At 39.4% G+C, this 15084-nt stretch overlaps 2 protein-coding genes across 2 annotated transcripts; both read right to left on the minus strand.

The window, feature by feature from the left end:
* Positions 1-703: 703 nt before the first annotated feature.
* Positions 704-5922, minus strand: LOC146472360 (uncharacterized). Its single transcript, XM_085119746.1, has 3 exons — positions 4814-5922; positions 2729-2761; positions 704-2176 (listed from the first exon to the last, which is right to left on the minus strand). The coding sequence occupies exons 1-3, from the start codon at positions 5673-5675 to the stop codon at positions 1899-1901; spliced, it is 1173 nt and encodes a 390-aa protein (XP_084975872.1). The 5' UTR covers positions 5676-5922; the 3' UTR covers positions 704-1898.
* LOC146472361 (uncharacterized) lies at positions 5922-13668 on the minus strand. The gene is made up of 9 exons (XM_085119732.1): positions 13141-13668; positions 12766-12826; positions 12066-12114; positions 10944-11091; positions 10567-10627; positions 10407-10455; positions 7820-8758; positions 7046-7276; positions 5922-6183 (listed from the first exon to the last, which is right to left on the minus strand). Exons 2-9 carry the CDS (start codon positions 12766-12768, stop codon positions 5924-5926), a joined length of 1740 nt encoding a protein of 579 aa, XP_084975858.1. The 5' UTR covers positions 12769-12826; positions 13141-13668; the 3' UTR covers positions 5922-5923.
* Positions 13669-15084: the final 1416 nt, after the last annotated feature.

Below are 15084 nucleotides of genomic sequence, written 5' to 3' on the forward strand. Positions count from 1 at the left end.
TTTCTCGTACAGTTGGGTTTACAAAAATCTCTCAGCTATGGGACTCCACGCTCCACGGGCACGCCTTCGGCGCACGGTGAGCTCCGCTTATATTTGATTGTTGTTAGAACATGTGGCGAAACAAAAGGCAGCAAAGTCACTGACTAACAACCAAAACGTTTTTGCGCCCTACCAGCCCAATTGCATTGTTTTCACTAGCGATGGAAGCGCTGGCGTACAAGCTGAACATATTGCCTAGGCACAAGACTCCCTACGAATGCGCATGCGTTTCAAAAAGTTTCCATGAACTCTTGGGATTGCGTTGCAAGTGAAAACCAGACAGAAACCTGTACGATTTTACAAATTGGACAGCTGAGTACACAATCAGTGTGAAAACGTGTTTCATGCAAATTGAAAAACTCGTTACCAAAAGTTTTGATAAAAAATTCTCAAACTCATTAATAATTCATTGAAAGAAAACACAGAAAATCACTACCGTTACCATGGTTTGGATATGTGATCCTAATTACCATAAAAATTTTTCCAACTTTTGCCTTGAATTTCTCCAAGAATCATTGACCATTTGAGAAGCGATATCAAACACTCGAAAGTGTGTTTCATCAGACATCCAAACACCTCGTAGTCGTTTAAAAAAACTCGGCTGTGCCTCTTTTCTGTGTTTGGATATCTGATGAAACACGCTTTCTCGTGTTTGAATTATTACGACAAAACACGGCTGTTGTACTACAGACTACTACACCGAAGGGCAAGCCTTAAAGGGAACTTTTCTACATTTTCAATCTTTTCTACACAGCCCAAACCGTCTAAGGGTGAAGGCCTGAGAGCTTTCAGATCTGGGTCAGGCTGGCCGTGGGGCCCGCTTCTCGAAAATTCCGGTAACTTACCGGGCCCGACAAGTATATTTTTAAAGGTTTTTTCGCCGATTACGGACATGGTACTTGGCCAATGTTTTCATTGATTTATAAGATTTTAAAATGTAGTATTCAAAGCTAGCAAATATTGACCTCTGTTAAGAAATATTATTTATCACCAGACACTTATCGGGGCCGATAAGTTACAGGGACTTTCGAGAAACGGTCTCCAGGATCGATGAAAATTATTGGTGCCAGTCAGGCCTGGATGTGGCCAAAATAGATTCCTTTGTGAAAGGACACAATGCCAGTTTTTTTTTTCTTTGACAAAAAAATCGACTTTGTATTCTGCAATACAAAATGAAATCTGTTCTAAGTTCTTGTACCATCATACAGTATATCAATTCGCTACATCGGAGTGAAAAGAACTATGTGGAAATCGGAATATTTACTGTTGCAAAAATGACGAAGTTACATTGGTTTGCCTTCCTTACCATTAAACCGATAAGTTCACCAAAGCTGGGAAGACAGATAAAAATGTTACGCTCTATAAAAAAGAATGGGAAGAGCGCATCATATTAAGTCAGCCGCTCCTACGAATTCACGTTCGACTGAGTTGTCACAGATTTCTTCAAAACAACTCAACTAGCGGCAATTTCCCAATCCTTTCTTTGTACGACAGAGGAAGCCATGCCTAGTCTTTCAGCAAACAGTCGCCCATTAATAAAGGTGAAAATGAAAACGTCATTGATGATTTCCTGAGTAGTCCCAAAATTATCTGTCAAGAAATAGAAAATGTGTTGTACAAAATAAGGCATGATTCGTTAACCAATTCATGCCCACCGCTATTCATTTAAATACTTGGTGTGTAGCTTAATTGAGCCATAGAAAATATACAATTTTTACATCAATTATTTGTATAAGAAATTTGCTTTTTACAAGTTCCTAGTACCTTTGGTAGGAATTGCACTATCATTTATGAAATGTTCCGATTAAAACTACGGGTTTTTTTTGTTGCATCAACAATGGCGAGAAAAAGAAACATTTTTAGTAGTAACAAAATTCTTCTGCTAAATCTGTGCGATTCACCAGGTGATGACACAATGCTTCCTTTAAAGTTAGGTATGTTGCTCCTGAAGTGCCGTCCCTCTGCTTCCATTCCAGCAGCATTGCATAAGCTTTCTCATCATATTCTTCATTGTTTTTGTGAAATGCTGTCAGTTGTGACTCATCAAATTTGAGCCGCCGGCCAAGCTTCTTCCATTTCTCGCCAATTCTTTGAGCAAGTACTTCTAACATTTCCGCTGTAGGACTTCCCTCTTTAACTGCAACGATACGATAGAGGGGCAAAGCTAGTCTGTTATTCTTATAATACTTGTTAACTAAAAGAGTATACCTGTTGCAGACGAAAATATGCCGAAAACAATAATCAAGAGGGAGGAAAACAGAAACGAATAAATAAAAGATGAATAAAATACGCTATTCCCTCGAACCAACGCCCTGGGCGCTAATTCAGTATTCGTATTTTTCACCTTTCAGCATAAATAAACTGGCTTGGATTAAGGCCAATTTATTGTCCTCTACAGTTAATATGGAGAAAATTTAATCTTCACTCACCTTTTCTTCTATTTCGACTTTCTTTTTTTGTGAGGGGTTGGTGGCAATTCAAACGATGGGCAATCGATCAAAAGTGAGTGCTTAATAGGGAAAAGGCGGTTAATGATAAAACTAATCAATGACAAAAGAAAGCAGTGGATCATTGAAACACTGAGCTTAGGTTACTGACTCGGAGCATGAATTATTGAACCAGCAAAGCACTATAAAAGTAACAAACAAAAACAAAACCACCACAAAGAAACAAATAACGCATTTTTTACCAATTCTCTCTCTCAGATCTGGTAATTCTTCAACTGTAAAGAAATAGTAAAATCAACAATCAGACGAATCGACGTCAGAAGCCGTTTGAGAAAATTACAACACTTCTTAATCAGTCTAGAACACAAGGCAAAGCTGAGTTCTGTTTGTTTTTTTTTTTTGTTTTTTTTACTAAGGGGTTAAAATGTTAGGAACCATATGAAACTGGATTTTGTTTGAGATCGCGCGGTTCTCCTGCAGTAGAACAAATCAGAGTCCTGTGAGCCACCCATTAATAAAAAACGATTATCACGCTGGCGATTTTTTTAGTCAAATTCGGCCAAAACGTTTCTCCTCCTTAGGGTTTTGTGGTAGCAACCTCAAACTTTGCAACCAGACAAAACAATGTTTTCTTTACAGCTTGTCCGATTCGGATTTTTAAATTTCATTTTTCTAACGGTAGAATGACGTCATCAATTCGGCGGGAAAATGTTTTTTGGAAGCTACGACACAGTTGTTCCTAACATAACAAGCAACATGAAAAGAGAATAACAAATCTGGAAAAAATTTTAGAATACCTCATTGGAGTCAAAAGTTATGGGAAGTTAAGCGATCAATTTAAGGCTATTTTTAGTAACAAAATGGCGGAAAATTCAAACTTCAGAAGCCCAAAACTTTTGATTCAGTTTAGATACCTCAAATCTTTTTTCAGTTTTGTAATCCTTAAGGTATGTGCATATAAAAAAATGTGACTGACAATGTCGAAGCTCTAAAAAAAATTTTTGCGCCAAATTGATGACGTCATTTTACCGTTAAAAAAATAAAATTTAAAAATCGGAATCGGCCAAGTTGTAGAGAAACAGTTTTTTTGTCCGGTTGCAAAAATTGAGATTCGTACAATAAAACTCTAAGGAGAAGAAACTTCTTGGCCGAATTTGACTAAAAAAATCCCCAGCGTGATTGATGAACAAGTTACATTTTAGATCATTGGCGGCCGGAATCTGTGACGATAGGCTGAGTCGTTGAAAATCAAGTTGTCACATTACACGTGCATGTGAACATCAATTGAAATAGAAAAATCTAATTAGCTGACAAGAATAGCAGTCTGTAGCTGCCACCAGATTCATCACTGATGTAACCCCAACAGCAGATACAGCCTGACTATAAACACATTATAGATTACCTGTGGTTACCAAAGTTCACATTTCACCCAAGGAAATGGCAGATTTATCTGGAGAAAGTGGTTTGTAAGTGTAACCGATTTCCCCCCACCTTTCCCCCCGCCCCCCCACCCCCCAAAATAATAAAAAAAATAAAAAATAAAACACGTTGTTGTACTTTTGTAATGTTACGCTGCCATGCACTCATCGAATGAGACCTCTACAAAAAAGTGATGCAAGTAACAGACACTGACGGAGTCATAGCTATTTTTTCTTTTAAATAATTGGTCTTCCTTATCTATATTTTATATTTACAAATTTAATATAACTACTCCCAGTTTTCGAATTTGCACTGAAAAATAAAAATTCCTTGGTAAGAGTTTTGGAAACAGTTTCCAGAGCTTAGCCGAAAGGCAGACTCGCAGGAAAACATAATTACACATTTACTAATTGAAGGAGGCCTAATAGACCAATTGAGTGCGAGTATGCATGGACTGAACGCGTAATATGTTGTCACTACTAATCGAAAACTCTACGTGGACAACTGGAAAGTGTTCAAAATTTATTGTCTCCTGTTCACACAGGAATGTAAAATTTTGGTGATGATTACGTCCTCAACGTAATGAAGGAGAACTCAGTGAAAACTTGATATACCAAAACATCATTAAACAACCCAAGTCTTAATGTTTTCATTCAAGAAACACGTAGTTGAACGTCTGGATCAAAGAACTGGCTAATCCCGCAGCTCTCCCCCCCCCCCCAAAAAAAAATATAGTGGAAATGAAATCAGGAGGTTTGTACGGCACAACATTGCTCGTTTATGAGCCACTATGAAATGTATACTTTTGTATACTAAGATTTTCAGATAACGTTATATAGTGCTTACTACCCTAATAACAAACAAACTGAACCTCAGCAGATCGATCTAAACTGAAACAACTTTCTTACCGACATGTTTGTCCACCTGCATACAATCATCACCAGCAGAGAAATAAGCAAAAGCCTCAAAATCGTTGCTGTCAAGAAAGAGTGCATCAGATCCCCATTTGTAAACCAGACGAAGACTGACAACCTCCCCAGCCTTTGAAGCAGAAGTGCGTAATGCAAGACGACACTGAGTTACTGAAGACCATCTCAAAGCTAGTGCTTCCCCACTCAGTTCTCGTTCGAGGACGTCCAGTACCTCTGTGAGTTTTTCCTTTTGTACTGAGCAAAGGATCACCCGAAGATTGTCCAAATCTTTGTCTTTCAGCTTTACCGCCGCAACGCCAACGAAACGGGCAATACAACTATCAAAAGCTTCCTCGCCAGATGCATTAAGTACGATAGCTGATTGGAATGCTCCTTTCTCACAAATTCGTCTATCGAAATGGACACGTGCAACTGCATAAAGTTGTAGCTCATCCTTCGATTCTTTCCTAATTTCGAAGTACTGAGAGAATGTCTCATGGGGCCTGTCGTATTGCAAATCAACATTATTATTCTCCCTGTCACAAAGCACGGGAGCATTTGCTGAGTCAGTGAGCTCGAATCTCACTAGTTTTGATGGACTAAACTTGGAAAAATTAATCACACTCAATGAAACGTTGGAAAAATCGCGCATGAAGACTTCATCGGCGATGTCTACCGGTACATCATCTGACATAATTTCCGTCAGGCGGCGTGAAAACAGCTCTAATCTCTTGTGAAACCTAACGTCTTGCTCGCAGTGTTGGAAAAAGTACTTTAAAAATTCCAGCATGACGAGAATCCCCAGACCTTCTCTCCACTTCTCAATTTCTGAAGCAGGCGTCTTGCCACAGTTTTCCATGCACAAAAGGGCAAGAATTTTGCACAATGCACATACAAGGTGCCGGATCTTGTTGCTTTGTTCAGCTTCTCGTACCTTTGACAAAAACTGTTCCAGCCTTTCTTCGGAGAGCCCTCTTAAGCCATTTTGTACTTCTGAAATTCCCTTATCAACAAAGATTTCTTTAATGCTTTGAATGAGACGAGGAACAACGGTTAGGAAAATCGTAATGACAGATTCTTCAGATGATGAGCATAACTGCTGGTATTTCAATTCCGTGCAATATCTTTGGGTATTGCACGGTGAATCTCCAGATAAACTGCATGTTTTTTGGCTGAAGCTGCTCTTTCAACCCCCGACTCACAACCTTCCAACTGGATGCAACAATCTCTCAGCACTGTTTTGCAGAGAGTTGAAATTCTAAAGGCGAAATGCTTCATGAACTCAGCATTCTTGCAGTGAATGATCTTGGTTGACAATTCTCTCACGTGTCTGATGTGCATCTGGCCTCTTTGTGTTACTTTGCAACCTAATGATCAATGTTGGATATGATGTTGATACAGTGTTTTTAAGAAGTATAACGGGCACAACAGTCGAAATCTAAAGTTTTAAAAATAAAGATTGTCATTTCTTTCGTTCTAGAAACTCTTTACCATCGCTTCTTTAAATTAGAGCGGTGACAGCGTAGATTAAAGCGCAGTCTGTGAGCGAACTCGTAAATTGAACAGGTGAATGAAACGATATTTCGGATATATTATGTCTAAAGTTATTTGCTTCTTAGATTTTCACACCTACAGTATAAGCAGCAGTTGTTCGCCAATGTAGCAAAGGAAACCTCTGTGGCCGGCCTTATCAGCAGTTCAATAGATCCGCGTCGTTACGTGTTGTTTTTTTTTTAATCTTTGGAAAGTCATTTGGGCTTGCAATCAGTACGTTCTAGAATCGACTCCGGAAGGTTCATTTTTTCCCTTATTTACTTTTTTCTTTCATACTGAGACGTAATATTTTACCGCATTTACCGTACTGAAAACAACATGATCCGTAATGTAACGTTTACCATTCCAGTATTATTTTAAAAATCCACGTGAAGTCCGCACTTTGACTTAATCGTTCGGGACAAAATCATGTTTATAATCACTTTCGAATCTCCTCCCTTTTATGGGTTAGAATGCCATTTTCACTAGCACCGCGTTACTTTGGTTGAGTAGAATTAGTTTTTGAAAACAATGTGAGATGAATGTGACAGCATCAGTCCGATCATCAAATTTTAGACGCCGGCCAAGCTTCTTCCATTTCTCTTGGCTAGCGGCAGGGGAGGGGGGGGGGGGGGGGTGCAGATAACTAATGTTTACGTTTATGTAAGAGAACAGTTTTCCCCAACCCTGGCTAACCTTCTTGTTTCAAGTCTCCAAGAACTTTTCCGAGAGTTGCACGATCTTCTACAACGTTATGCTCCTTCCAGTGTTGCAAAATTGTTTCGAGTTGGCTCTCCTCGTCTTTCCAACTCTTCATGACCACGTCATCCATTAACTCATCAGGCGCCTTAAGCAATTTAGCAACGGGTTTAACGTTAAAGATGTCTCCCTCTACACTTAGTAGGCTTCTCACGTATCCACACAGATCTGTGAAGAAAACAGAGAGCTGGTAAACTGCCAGCACTATGCTAAAATGCATAGTTGTCCATATTGGGGCTGCTATTTCTATTGGTTTTTATAGCAACGCAAGCAGGACATAACGACATACCCATGAGTTCTCGTTTGCACTAATTACAAATCGACGGCAGTGGTCTATGGTGACCGTCGATACTCTTATAGTCCATAAAATGACGTGGTAAAATGTTCAAATCTCCAGTTGAACCACAATAGCTGATGGAAAGAGTACGATTGGAATTGACTTAATTTTCCGTCGAAAAAGCGTGCGCGTTACATCTGTCAGTTGTCTTCCTCTCAGTTATAAACAATAGCTACGAGCCAATCAGCGCGCGGGATATTTGATTGTTATTGTAAAGTGAGATATAACGAGGTATCTATGTAACCATGTATCAATTTTAAGAGCCTCAAAACGTCTTGAGCGTCAGTGAGAAATTTCATTAACCACATCAACATCAACAACAATTAACATGCACCATGAGAGAACGCTGACTAAGTTAATTGTTCAGAACTCACTTTCGTTACTGAAATGTATTTTTCTGGTGTGTCCATACACTCCTTGTACACTGATCGTACCACAAAGAATTCTGACATCTTTAGTCCATTTCAGTGGGAGTTTGAAGACTTTCCCCGCTTTCCACCAATCATGGGAATGTACTGAAAACTCAATGTCCCATGCATGATTGTCTACCAGATTGTAGTCTTCCCCAAGACGAACAGAAACCTTCAGGCTTTCACTGTTGTAGATGCGTTTTTCTTCATGCTCGTCAACGGGACGTACATGTAGTTCTTTGAATCCTTCTGCTTTGAGTTCCATCAAAGAAGAAGTCTGATCTTCTTTGTAGAACTGTTCATTAAATACGTCTTGGCTGACGAACAATAATGCAAGTTGTTCATGCTCTGGATCTTTGTTCAACAACACTGACAATGTGTAATTAAATGCCAACAAATTCATCCTCGATATAAACTCTTTGCTGCGGATCCAGGTCAATTTCAACAACATTACAATACGTGAGAAATGTCCGATTTCAATGGTCACTTCTGAATTTGTCTCATCAACTTTTGATTTATCAGTGATGTCACACCAGGTAATGTTTTCGTCGCTCGCCTCTGTACCATGCAAAATGAGCATGTTTTCTTTTGGGACATTCTCGATTTGTAACTTGGTTACCAACGTTATAGGTTTCTTGAAAACATGGCCTTTGGGATAAAGACTGATTATAGGCGCACCAAACATCGCATCATTTTCAAGATCCTTTTGCACTATTAAACCATAGTACTTAGAGGGATCCTCTGACGTGATATTTACAGACAGAGAATTGTCCACAGCTCCAGGAGGAAACACCAGTTTGAAATCCTCACCAAAAACCACCGCACCTTCTCTGGTAATTGTCTCGGATAGGATGTTCTTGTTCGTCGACAGTGAGTTGCCCTTGATGCTCACGGGTGAGTCATCTTTGGTTAAAAGAAACAGAAATATACCATTAGAAGTTGATCACTGGTGATAAGAATCCTTGGCTAAACAATGACCTCACCACAGACGTCTACTTGAAATAGGTCTCTTTAAGGACTTATAACTGAAAGTTATTATTCCTGCTTTTTATGTAACATTACTTATTGGTTATTTACCACTTCTTCATTAAATTGCGTTTCTTGATAGACTTTTAGATACCGTATTTATCCGATTAACCGCCCTGGGCTAACAAGAGTTAGAGTATGCAGAAGGAAAAAGCAGGAGAACGGGAAAGGGAACATTAGGACAAACTCTCAAAAGACTCGTTTGATTTAGCATTCAGTGCCCATTGGCGTTATAACCTTCGGGGATGGTACCTAACATTTCAAACAGTGGGATGAAGATAACAAAAATTGGAGTTTTGTATTTCTTTGCCTGTTTTAAGTTGTTACGAAGTTTCACAAGTAACCAAACGTCATAGCATTTTAATTTCTGTCAGTATTTTTTTGGTACTCCTTTCACTTGTCAGTGTATTGTCTACCCTTTGGGATACTGCGAACTTGCACCCCATTCTGGCGGAACACCTTGCATGGCTTATTAAATGGAGACCTACGGGCTACACAGTGATACCGATGACTAATTATCTGAAAATGTCGTAATGCATCAGTCATTTTCCACTGTGCCCATCCGCCACCCCCTTCCCTTACCAGAACTGATACACGGGCAATATCAAAGGATATTTTGAAAAAATAAAAATCGATAGATGCCTTACAAGCTGTTTAACCGCCCTGGGCGCTTATTTAATTTTGAGCCCATAAGGGTGGACGCTTATTCGAAGTAGGCGCTTACTCGAGGGGGAGCATTTATTATTTTACCAACATTTTCAGCAAGCGAAAAATTTTTTTAAATAATAACAAAACAAGGGATAACAAGTGGGTTGGCGCTTATTCGAGGGTAGGCGCCTTATTAACTTTTTGGGCTTTAGAGCTTGGCGCTTATTCGAGGTGGGCGCTGATTAACTTTTTGGGCTTTCAGGCTGGGCGCTTATTCGAAGGTGGGCGGTTAATCGAATAAATATGGTAGGTGTTTCCAATCAGCGTTCTACTACTATATATTAGGAATTATTGACAGTTGTTGTTGGATAATTTAGGAAGGTGCCTCTCAAGACAGAGGTATTTCTACGTGGTTTATGACCATGAGGGAAAAGAAGATCTTAGCAAGGGCTATTGGAATCCAGAAAGAAAATTGGGGATAACCACGCATTTTTTCACAGATAATTAGGCAACAATAATTCTAAACATAACAATGTATGACATTTCTTTACAAATTGAAACTTAATTATCTCTGAAAAACGCGTGGTTCCCCTATTTTTATTTTTTGGATTTCAGCAGCCCTTGCGAAGATCCTCTTTACCCACATAGTCATAAAACGCGCCCAAAGTCGCAAACTGTGGTGGCCGGGGGGAGATGGCATTTCATTGGCCAGCTTTAGCTAGATCATAGGCTTCACGAGCTACCTTTTATCATTACGTTGTAATATCTTACAACATTTTCTCGCATTAAATTTGGTTCTTGGTTCATTTAACAAACGGCGATCGTCCTTGAATAGCTGGCAATGTTATTATCTTTTTTTACGGAATGCATTTGTTACCTTCTGCCTTCAATGATTCACTGTAGTATTCATCTTCATCTCGCACAAGCTGGAAAACACGGAACTTTCATGAAATATTCACAACACAAGAAGGCTCTCAGAAGAGAAATATTGAAAATCATTCTCTGCCAAGCTTAAGAGACAATAAAGCAATAGTTACCATTTCCAAAGGAAGTGAACCAGCAGAAGCAGCTTCCTCAGGGTCTCCAACTTCGAGATTCCTAGAGAAAAGATTACGATTATAAATTATACTGCCTGTTAATTGTGTTTCGCTGGGGATTCATGGCTAAATCTCCACTAGAAGCTCCTGAGGGAGTCTTTTGCCATTGTCCTGCACCAAACCTGAGTTCATAAATTACATTTTAGAAACCAAGTTCGCCATTTCTTGTTTTGTTAAAAATCTATCCAATTTACATAGCATATGAAAACTCCCAGAGTTATACTTGATTTCTGTGGGAATTATGAACAAAAATATGAATTTTTTCCTCTGTCTCTCCAGTCACACTGCGCTTTACGTTGACAGAAATGAATGCAAACCTGTCTATTGACGATTTCTTGTAGCTGACTTCCTCGTTTACTTCCCACTCATGAAGTCGTTTTCCTGGCTGTTTGTAGCCTTTCCTTCCTTTGTCATCGATCAAATGACCACCATGATCAGTTATGTCACTAACTGCCTCTTCGGCTCCTTGAAAAATTTAAAGGACAAAGTCCAAGTTGATATTTATTATTTTACCAACATTTTCAGCAAGCGAGGAAATTTTTAAATAATAACAAAACAAGGGATATCAAGTTAATTTCGCTCAACAAGACAAAACAAAGTGCAAAAGCTGACATAAACAAGCAATAAACAAAACAAAAGTTCATTGACTACCGTATCTAAAACCAATTTTTGGAACACGGCTGACGCTCCTCCTACTTCACGCTGGGCTAGTACAAAAATGTTTTTTTTTTTTTTTTTTTGGGGGGGGGGGGGGGGAGGGGGATTGGTGGGCGCTTATTCAAGGGTAGGCGACTTATTAACTTTTTGGGCTTTCAGGCTGGGCGCTTATTCGAGGTGGGCGCTGATTAACTTTTTGAGCTTTCAGGCTGGGCGCTTATTCGAAGGTGGACGGTTAATCGAATAAATACGGTAGGTGTTTCTAGTCAGCATACTACTACTATATATTAGGAATTAATGACACGCTAATACAGTTGTTGTTGGATAAAATGAGGGAAAAACAGATCTTAGCAAGGGCTATTAGAATCCAAAAAGAAAATTGGGGATAACTACGCATTTTTTTACAGATATTTTGGCAACAATAATTCTAAACATAACAATGTATGACATTTCTTTACAAATTGAAACTTAATTATCTCTGAAAAACGCGTGGTTCCCCTATGTTTATTTTTGGATTTCAGTAGCCCTTGCGAAGATCATCTTTACCCGCATAGTCAAAAAACGTGCACAAGGTCGCAAACTGTGGTGGCCGGGGGAGATGGCATTTTGTTCGCCAGTTTTAACTAGATCATTGGCTTCACAAGCTACCTTTTATCATTACGTTTTAATTTCTGACAACGTTTTCTCACATTAAATTTGGTTCTTGGTTCATTTAACAAACGGTGATCGTCCTTGAATAGCTGGAAATGTTATTATTTTTTTTTACGGAATGCATTTGTTACCTTGTGCCTTCAATGATCCACTGTAGTATTCATCTTCATCTCGCACAAGCTGGAAAACACGAAACTTTCATGAAATATTAACAACACAAGAAGGCTCTCAGAAGAGAAATATTGAGAATCATTCTCTGCCAAGCTAGCCTTCCACGCAGTCGATTTTAGGGACTCGTATTACCTCCTCCCTATAAACGCCTGCTTACCCTAAGCGCCACATTCCATTCCCATTGTTTAACTCCCCAAGCACCCTAGCCAATCACCATCGAGGCATTGTCTAAAGATACCAAATCAAATTGCTGGTTATAATGGCCACTTCTGTTTCCCGCGAGCTTTGTACATGCAGTCTCTGGCACAGTCATGAGAGACGCGGGAGTTAAGTTGGAATAATTTTTTTTTCACTTGATGGCAGAAACGCCAAAACAAATATTGAATGTGAATACAAGCGGTTCTTGTGCGACGCTTTGCCACCGTTATCTGCTGGGAGAGTCAAAATCTTCGGGAAAATGTAATCGATCTTCCCCATCCCCGCCTGATTGAGTTGACACTCAGAAGTTAGAAGGTTCACTGTGATTGGCTTAGCGGCGGAAAGGAATGTGGTGCTTGGGTAAGCAGGCGTTTGTGGGGAGGAGGTAAAACGAGTCCCCTAAAAACGTCACTACGTGGGGAGGCTACTGTCAAGCTTAAGAGGCAATAAAGAAATAGTTACCATTTCCAAAGGAAGTGAACCAGCAGAAGCAGCTTCCTCAGGGTCTCCAACTTCGAGATTCCTAGAGAAAAGATTACGATTATAAATTATACTGCCTGTTAATTGTATTTCGCTGGGGATTCATGGCTAAATCTCCACTAGAAGCTCCTGAGGGAGTCTTTTGCCATTGTCCTGCACCAAACCTGAGTTCATAAATTACATTTTAGAAACCAAGTTCGCCATTTCTTGTTTTGTTAAAAATCTATCCAATTTACATAACATATGAAAACTTTCAGAGTTATACTTGTACTCTTTGGGAATTAGGAACAAAAATATGAATTTTTTCCTCTCTCTCCAGTCACACTGCGCTTTACGTTGACAGAAATGAATGCAAACCTGTCTCTTGACGATTTCTTGTAGCTGACTTCCTCGTTTACTTCCCACTCATGCAGTCGTTTTCCTGGCTGTTTGTAGCCTTTCCTTCCTTTGTCATCGATCAAATGACCACCATGATCAGTTATGTCACTAACTGCCTCTGCGGCTCCTTGAAAAATTTAAAGGAAAAAGTCGACGTTAATACCACGTGAGTAAATCAGGAGAATGAAGAAATGAATGTGGCGAAAGTATTTTAAAAGTAGAAAACATCAACAACAGACAAAAAAAAAATCGCTAAAAAGAGTTGGAGTATGCAGAAGGAAAAAGCAGGAGAACGGGAAAGGGAACATTAGGACAAACTCTCAAAAGACTCGTTTGATTTAGCATTCAGTGCCCATTGGCGTTATAACCTTCGGGGATGGTACCTAACATTTCAAACAGTGGGATGAAGATAACAAAAATTGGAGTTTTGTATTTCTTTGCCTGTTTTAAGTTGTTACGAAGTTTCACAAGTAACCAAACGTCATAGCGTTTAAATTTCTGTCAATATTTTTTTTGATACTCCTTTCACTTGTCAGTGTATTGTCTACCCTTTGGGATACTGCGAACTTGCACCCCATTCCGGCGGAACACCTTGCATGGCTTATTAAATGGAGACCCACGGGCTAAACAGTGATACCGATGACTAATTATCTGCAAATGTCGTAATGCATCAGTCATTTTCCACTGTGCCCATCCGCCACCCCCTTCCCTTACCAGAACTGATACACGGGCATTATTTAACAATTATTCCATGAGCGCGCGTTGGATATGAGATGGTAAATAGCCAACGAAGCGCGAAGCGCCGAGTTGGCTATAACTAATCTCATATCCAACAAGCGCGAATGAAATAATTGTTTTATTAAATTTTCCGCGTTTGAATTTTTATATTTTATATTTTAAGAAAAAATTTCTTTCAAATTTAAACAACCAGATGTTGAGGCAACCTCCGACCAAAGCGCGCGAAACCTAATGATCACATGACAAGCGCAGCGCTTTGCAAACGGAGTTGAATGAAAAATCGAAAGCGAAGAAAATCGGACACAGTCTGACATCTAAAATTCAAGAAACGTTTAAATGTAGGAATTATAACATTTTTGTGAGACTAGCATTCAAGTGCTTTTGAAGTTCCAGCTCATCGAGAAGCGTAATAGTTGTGCACATTTGAGCAAATGTTCTGCTAGCTGTGTGTTGCTGAGCGAAGGAAGAGATCAGGGCAAGGACGGCTTTTTTCATGCCGGCTGAACTGAATTCCTCGCGGACGATTTAAAACATTTCAGGCAAGTCCAAGTGTACGAGGTACAACCTCACTGAGACAAGCATTCAGTGCAAGTTTTTAAACTTCAAGCTTATTTGAGAAGCGTAAGAGCTGCGCACATTAGTGCAAATGTTTTGCTGAGTGGTGCCGAGCGACGGAAACGAACATTATCGCCGCTGCTCGTACGGATTTCATAGATGAACCATCTGAAGTCCTCGTAAATTCGTAAAAACATAAAGGCAGGCATGAAGCTCTTCCTGAGAAATTTCTTCGGTTGTCCTTAACCTCTTACCGCCAGGATTTGCAAGCCATCCTGAAATTTTTGAAGGTAACCGGTTGTTATATTGTTGTTGTTATGTGATCAAAAATATCGTAACATCTTGCAATTTTGAAGATTTTAAAGGAAACTTCAGAGATACGTACCATTAAATAGTGTCATACCGAGCTTTGTAGCTTTTATTGATGTTATATTGAGATGGCACTGTTTGGTATTTCTTTCTTTTCCTTTTTTTTCTACATTTTTCCGAAGAAACTTTTGCTTCCCGCCGAAAAAAAAATTTAGCTGAGCGACACCTGGGGCTTCCGTTTTCCATATAAGGTCAAACTACGGTATATGAGCTGATAACCGAGATTTAGTGAACCAATCAGAACGCTAGAAATGCAATATC

The sequence above is a fragment of the Pavona decussata genome, unplaced genomic scaffold (assembly GCF_977016875.1).
Source record: "Pavona decussata unplaced genomic scaffold, jaPavDecu1.1 SCAFFOLD_100, whole genome shotgun sequence".
Classification (NCBI taxonomy): Eukaryota; Metazoa; Cnidaria; class Anthozoa; order Scleractinia; family Agariciidae; genus Pavona; species Pavona decussata.

What these genes read in the sequence shown, in the direction of transcription:
- LOC146472360 (XM_085119746.1), bottom strand. Translation starts at nt 5,675, where the DNA reads ATGGAAAACTGTGGCAAGACGCCTGCTTCAGAAATTGAGAAGTGGAGA. An exon ending in GCAGGTGGACAAACATGTCG is followed by an intron (nt 2,762 to 4,813) that starts GTAAGAAAGTTG and finishes ATTTCTTTACAG; the next exon opens with TTGAAGAATTACCAGATCTG. An exon ending in AGATCTGAGAGAGAGAATTG is followed by an intron (nt 2,177 to 2,728) that starts GTAAAAAATGCG and finishes GTATCGTTGCAG; the next exon opens with TTAAAGAGGGAAGTCCTACA.
- LOC146472361 (XM_085119732.1), bottom strand. An exon ending in TGGATCATTGAAGGCACAAG is followed by an intron (nt 11,092 to 12,065) that starts GTAACAAATGCA and finishes AAATTTTTCAAG; the next exon opens with GAGCCGAAGAGGCAGTTAGT. An exon ending in GTTCACTTCCTTTGGAAATG is followed by an intron (nt 10,456 to 10,566) that starts GTAACTATTGCT and finishes CGTGTTTTCCAG; the next exon opens with CTTGTGCGAGATGAAGATGA.